General features: G+C 28.6%; 1 protein-coding gene across 1 annotated transcript; it reads right to left on the reverse strand.

Moving 5' to 3' along the window:
* Positions 1-1,208: 1,208 nt before the first annotated feature.
* On the reverse strand, positions 1,209-1,798 carry LOC114759515 (non-specific lipid-transfer protein 2-like). Its single transcript, XM_028948703.1, has one exon. The coding sequence runs from the start codon at positions 1,684-1,686 to the stop codon at positions 1,393-1,395; it is 294 nt and encodes a 97-aa protein (XP_028804536.1). The 5' UTR covers positions 1,687-1,798; the 3' UTR covers positions 1,209-1,392.
* Positions 1,799-7,139: the final 5,341 nt, after the last annotated feature.

Here is a 7,139-nt window from a genome sequence, read left to right on the forward strand (position 1 = left end):
CACAGCGATTATGTAAGAAACCGTCGTGGAAATCTAACTTTCCACAGCGGTTTCTTAGATAACCGCCGTTTTTTGTTTACCTTTCAACGTCGACTGTATCAACTTCGCCTTCAAAACCGCCGTGAAAAACCACTTTTAACTGTCGTTAGAAGCCTTTTTTCTGGCAGTTTTTGTAAGTTCATTGTTATTAAAAATTATTTATAATTACGAAACCTGATTTAGAACTTAATAATTTCAAGTTTTTTGAGATTCACCTCCTTTCATTTCTCAATATAAGAAATAAGAAATCCCAAGATTTTTCAACATATTTAAATTAATTAGCATATAATATTGTTGGTGAAACTAAATATATAAAAAAAATTTAGTCAAAAGTTCATGATTAAGAAATTAATTATGCACAGGTATTTATAATCTGTTTAATGAGGCAAAGTACAGTCTATTTTAAGTGAGTGCAATTTTTCTTCAATTATATACAGCCTATCTTTAATTGTGTGTGGAATAGAAGATCACATTAGTGGAAGATATATGGCACACAATTGAAGAATAATTGCGTCTGCTAAAAATGAGTTATATCCACTCAAAAATCACGGTCGTTAAGTACTTTTATACTATTTTGGGGGGAAAAAAATACTTTTATACAATTACTTTTCTGCTTAGTAAGTTTTGACTAATTTTTCCTTGAATGTAATGCTGTAAACTTTAAATTATTCACAAAATCTTGGAGATAGGGGGAAAAATTAGATGCAACTAATTTTTTTAATCTCCTTAATTTTGGCAATTAGATATAGAACTTGTTGTAATTTATTCTGATTGTATAGAGGCTAGTAATTTGCTTAATTACTCGAGGATATGATAGTGACCATCCATTTAGCAATATCATTGATGAATCTAGGAAGTTTATCCATAGAAAATTGACAGATCTTATTGAAACATAGTTACAGAGAAAATCTTAGTTATGCTAATTAATTATCTGCCGAAATCTTCTCACAGTATAAAAAACTATTTTTGTATCCATAATCAACCTCTACCTGACAAGCAAAAGGTGGAGTTTGTTGAAGGAAGATAGAATTAAATATCGTCGATCCGTGCTTTCCATTGTGTTTTCGAATTATTATATTACCTATTCAAAAAGGGGGAAAAAACAGTACAGAATCAACCGTTCAGGGACAGTATAACCATTATTATTCCATTAACCAAAAGGTAAACGGTTGGGCATAATCATTGATCAAGCTATATAACCAAGCAGAATCTTGAACACAGCATGAATATATTCCCCAAGAGGGTAATATATTTTTCTGAAATTATTCCTTAAACACTTATATGCTATGATACTAATGAATTAGTCGATCGATGTCGATCACACTCACTATAAAACTATTTTTCATTCAATATTCAACAAGAAGGGGTGGGAACTCCACAAGTAGAAGCAACCTTCTTGGCCCCAGGAGAGTTAACATACTGCCTCAGACTAGGGTTCTTGAGGTACCCACACAGACATGGCTTCTGCTCCTTCAGCTTCTGGCAGCACTGGCTCGATGGCGGAGAGGAAGACGTTATTGCTCCGATGCAGGGACTCAGAGCAGCCGGACTGCAAGTCACCGCCTCAGCCATGTGTGGCAGCTCCGCCGCGTCAAGGATCAGCGCCACCATCACCATCAGACTGATCGCGCCCATCTTCTTCTTCATCGCTATTACTCCTGCAACTTAACTACCGATCTACCTTTCTCCGGGACTCTGACGTACAGTTTTTCTTTTCTTTGTTTGTTTTGTGTATTGATGAAGTGAGAAGATAGGAGTGATCGGTGGCAGTTTATATAGAAAGAGAAAGTGCGTGGGGTTTGGTTTGGTGCTTTCAGATGAGGACGCTGGTTGGTTGCAATAAAGCCAAGAGGTCCCACATTGAGAAGAGTGTGCAATAATTGAAGGGGGAAAAGAGTGATCCATCATCGTGACTAATGCTACTGGTCATTCTTCTTTTGTCTTTTTTTCTAATTTGGAGGGCACATAATTTGAAATTATATGTTTTTTGCCAAGATAATTTAAAATTATAAGTATAATTAAACTCGTAATATTCACTGAAAATCTTCATGTTAGTAGGTTATAATGTCTTTGATTAGTGGCCATTACTCTAAACTTTTCATCCGCCAGTTCACTGTATGCCAAAGTGGCAAAAGAATTATTAGGTTTCCATCACACACACACACACACACACACAATTCCTGGTAATATATGATCATTTTCTTCAACAAATTGATGGTGTCATATTTAATTATATTTTTATAAAATTACTGTTATTTCAACTTTTAGATTTTTTTTAAAAATTATGCTTTTAAATACTTATTTGCTTTTCTTTCAATTTCAAACTATTTTAATAATTTAATTATTTTTTCTGGATTCTAGTGATGTAAATAAAAGTTGCCTATAGTGTCACCAATAATAATATATTTGATGAAATATTATATGTTCATTATTTTCTAAAAACTGAAGAGTCTAAGGGCTAAGGCTCCCTTATCTTCTATATGTATTGGGAAACAGAATGACAATTACTTGTTGCTTTGAAATTTTTGTCTTTTTTTGTCTCACAGCCAAATGTTTGTCTCATGCTCAAAGGGAGATAATGATTAAGATAAACGTGCAATGAGCATCCTAAATTATTTTGAAATGCATTTAAGACCGTGAAATATCTTTTTAAGTATATTTGGTACCTTAAAATATTTTTTTATGCATTCAACATTTAAGTATCTTTTCAAGTACGTGAAGTACCTTAAAATATTTTTTTTATGTATTTAGCGCCCTAGAGTATTTTTCAAGTGAGTCTAACATCCTAAAATATTTTTCGGTGTATCCAATACCAAGACCAAAAAAAAAAGATGCTGGACCCATATGAAAAATACTTCAAGATGTTAGATGCATTACAAAATACTTTACAGTATGCTATATACATCCGAGAAAATATTTTATAATGTTAGATACATTTTAACTCAGCATATCTCATCCGTTTTCTATTTTGCTTTTTTCTTCATTAGATTTTTACTTTTCTCAACCACTCTATCCTTTACACGTAAGGACGCAAATCCACTTTTTTTCATTATATTTTTAGCCCAAAAGTCTTAAAGTTAATATTCTTTTCAAAAAAAAAATCCTAACCTAAACTAAGAAATTAAATATAAATATATCCTCTCAATTTCATTTAAAAATATGTCTCAAGATATTTAATATTTACAAGTCAGACTGTCATATTTACAAATTGAGTTGCATTATTTACGGAACACATTCAATAATTTAATATTTACAAGTTAAATTATTTTCCTATTTATAAGTTCAGCTACGTCTTTTGCGAATCAAATTTATAAATATTAATTTCATTAAAACGTGTAAATATTAAATGAAATTCAAGAGACCTACAGGTATTTCATTTTTTTTCACCTAGAACTTATCGATAATTTTCTCTATTTTCTTATGGAAGAAGCGCTGGTCAATCTTTGACCACAAGTTATAACAAAATTTTCAAAGTTAGACACCGTTGTTGTGTACATGTCAGGCCAATTGGCTACACATGGTTCTTTAAATTTACATCAAAATTTAGTTTTTTTTAATAATATTTTCAGTCATTTAATCTTTGACACGATTAATTTAATTTGATAAAAAGTACCGACTTAAAAAATTTAAATAATAATTTTATCTTTAAAAACTGACAAAATATGCTTAAATTTAAAAATAAAAAATAATTATATTAAATAATTAACATTTAGAACATATCTCGTAAGCATGTAATTATAGAGTCGGCTCTTTGTTTTTTGGCCGATATAGAGTTAGCTATTAAATAAAAGTAACAATGTTAACATTTCAAAACTAAAAATACTGGGATTAAATTGAAACTTGAAACATATACTTTAAATCAATTATATATGAGACTCAGATCAATTTATATTTAAAATACTTTGTCTCTACTAAGCAGCCTATGCACTTTTCATTGTTTCTAACTTTAGCCTCCCTTCTACTATGGCGCAGCTTTAGGCGGCACAGGTTTTGTTTCGTGGTATTTTTTTCAAAATAGATAAATTTATGTATAATTATTTGATTAAAAGCTTCAAAATATATTATGAAATAATATCACTGGGATGGCATTTTATTCTTTTGGGCCAATGTTTGGCCCGAAAGGTTGAAGAAAAGATATGGATTTAATTTAGAACAAATTAATTGATAAAAAATTAGTAAATTATCCATAATGTTTATAAAGTTTTTTTTTTCGTCAGAATGTTTATAAAGTTTGTTATATCGTATAAATACTTCAAAATATATATAATCATTTTTAAAAATATAGAATACTTTGATATAAATATTTAAACTAAAATACTTCTATAAAAATGATAACTAAAAGATTGCTTTTCGTCTTAACAAAAGCATGTTTGTATTTCAAAAATAAAAAAATATGCAATCAAAAAAACATATTTAGATTACTCTTTGACCTATAAATATAATATCAATGGCTAAAAAAATATTATTTTATGATAATAAAGTGCATTAGTTTGTGAAAAATTGATACAATTATTTTTTTTTAAGTCTTAAAATCCTTTAATTTAGTTATTTTTGTATTTCAGAACATGTTCAATATATCTTTTATGAAAAGGGTAGAATGAGACTTACAACTAAGTGCATTGTATTCTTTTGCGAGAAGGATTGGTCCTAGAAAGTGATGCATAACCAAATCACAAGATTTTTATAGCATCTTAATGATAGATATTAGAGAATGACTATGACATGAAAATCCATGAAATAAGGATCCCACAGCTTTAAATACAAAATACAACAAATAATCAATATATATAAACCAATAACTAATAATATCATCAACATATTGATATGAGATATAAAATTTATAAATAGTTGTGCTATTTACAAAGAAGAATGTTTTTCTTTATCGTCAGGTAACTTTGTAGTGTTACAATCTTTTTTCACATATTTCATGAAGTCTAAGGAAATATGTATAATTTCTTCAGTCATATTCTTCATGTGGATGTTTCAATAGACCGATAGAGTTTTACCATGTATTTGGTATGAGAGAAATGGAGGGAAGGAAGAAAATTTTTTAATGAGTTTCATTTGGAAAATTGGAGAAGTGGGGTTACATATAAAGTTTTAATAAAGAGTAAGAAAAATTAATTAAAAAGTTATCAAAAAATTTAATTAAATACTGTTAATCTTATTTATTCAATTTTTCTTAATCAAACTTATTAAAATTTTTCCTTTTCTCCCCTCCCCTCCATTTCCCTCACACCAAACATACCCTAATTTTCCAAACTTAAGATTTAAAAAACAAATTAAATTATAATTGTTCCCAAAAAATTTATATTGGCCTATTTATTGTCCCCAAAAATCTATGGCCGTCTTTTGTGCTTTCAAAAATAAGATTACTATTAAAAATTAAAATTTGACACAGTTATTTTGAGTCTTAAATTTTTAAATTCAGTTATTTTTCTATTTAAGATACAAAGAGCAGTTTAATTTTTTAATTTTAAAATATTTTTGAACAAAATTTTCAAAAATAACTTTGAAGTTATATAAACCAATTATTCTTTTAAAAAAAGGAAAATGATAAAAAAAAAATCTACGGTAATATGAGATGATGCATTTGTCCTTTCATCTTATTTTAATGATAGTATGTTTCTAGCCAGGCAAAAAACTATCTAATATTATTTTGTATAATAAATTTTTTCGTTACAAACAATGTTACTCTAAGATTATATGTATCCTATATATCATATTTTTTTATTTAAAAAATTGAATCCTTTCCCCTCAATTTAATGATCATTTAGCTGACCTTATGACATGAAAGATCACATTTCTAGAGGCTTCTCTCTTTTCCATCTCCTCTTCATGTATCATACATAAAACACATTTCACAATTAAGGACCATAATGTGCTGGTCTTGCATTATCTTGTTTTTGGATTCAGTTATATTGCTTCTGTGTTTGGAAGGTCCAGACCCACATTATTGAATAGGAAAAAATATAATGATCATCTGACAAAATGCTTACTTTATGCCACTCTGATTCTTGTTCTTATTATAAGTGGGAAAAACATTTTAGTTCTAAATGTAAAAGTTACTTGTAGGGTATTTAATGATTATTTTTCTGATTTTACTTTTATTTAATTTTTGTTGAAAAGAAAGAAAGAGGAGAAAGATATAGGATTAATTTGTAAATGCAAACAGAGAAAACTTTATTATGGATAAAATGCATTTTTTAGTATTTGAAAATGAAAGTTACAAGTAATTTATAATGATTGGAGTGGTATGCAATGATGAAAATTTTGGTACGAAATATGTCAGATGGCCAAATGAATTTTTTGGTTATTTTTGTCATATAAAGAGCCCTGAGAATGTAAATACTTTAGGTTTATAACACTGTTAAGTCCATTAATTTAACAAAATTAATATTATTTGGGTCAACTCATGATGCCTTTAAATATTTTTCAAACTAAAAGGACTAATATTTTAGATGAAGTAACTAAAAGGATGATGAAAAATAAAATACGGTTAAAGTATAGGAACATGGGGTTTTTTTTTTTTTAACACACATTTTGAAATATACGTCATATAGTCAAGTCTTGTGTCATAAAATAATGATTATGTCTTTAATTTTATTCTTTTGTTGAGAAAAAAAATGTTGACAAATAAGACCTGGACTTGGACTCTTTGATTGCTCAGGGTCATTTCTTCAATTTGCTCTCCATTTCTAAGTTCATAGCCTTCGCAGTAACTTCATCGATGAGGTCTTCTTATTTTTTCAGCCTCATGCTCAGTAGCCAATTTACTTTTCAATGCTTTCGGTTTTAGCCTTGCTTCTATTGTGGCGTAACTTGTGGTATTTTTCCAAATGAATGAAAATTATATACATTACTATAATTTTTTTTTATACTAAAAGTCTTAAAATTTTGTGTGTGTGTGTCTGTGTACATATTTATTTATTGTTACAAGTTAATATGCTTGCAATATCGAATAGTGGCTTTGGGGTAGCATGACCCTTATAGCTGAAGAAAACATGCGGAGTTAATTCAGAGTAAATTATACTACTTCCAGTTCTTAATATAAGAGTTTATTTGATTTTTATTTTGATTTTAAATATAAGACCCCAATC

The sequence above is a fragment of the Neltuma alba genome, unplaced genomic scaffold (genome assembly GCF_004799145.2).
Source record: "Neltuma alba isolate B1F8T4 unplaced genomic scaffold, ASM479914v2 tig00010857_pilon, whole genome shotgun sequence".
Lineage (NCBI taxonomy): Eukaryota > Viridiplantae > Streptophyta > Magnoliopsida > Fabales > Fabaceae > Neltuma > Neltuma alba.

What these genes read in the sequence shown, in the direction of transcription:
- LOC114759515 (XM_028948703.1), bottom strand. Translation starts at nt 1,686, where the DNA reads ATGAAGAAGAAGATGGGCGCGATCAGTCTGATGGTGATGGTGGCGCTG.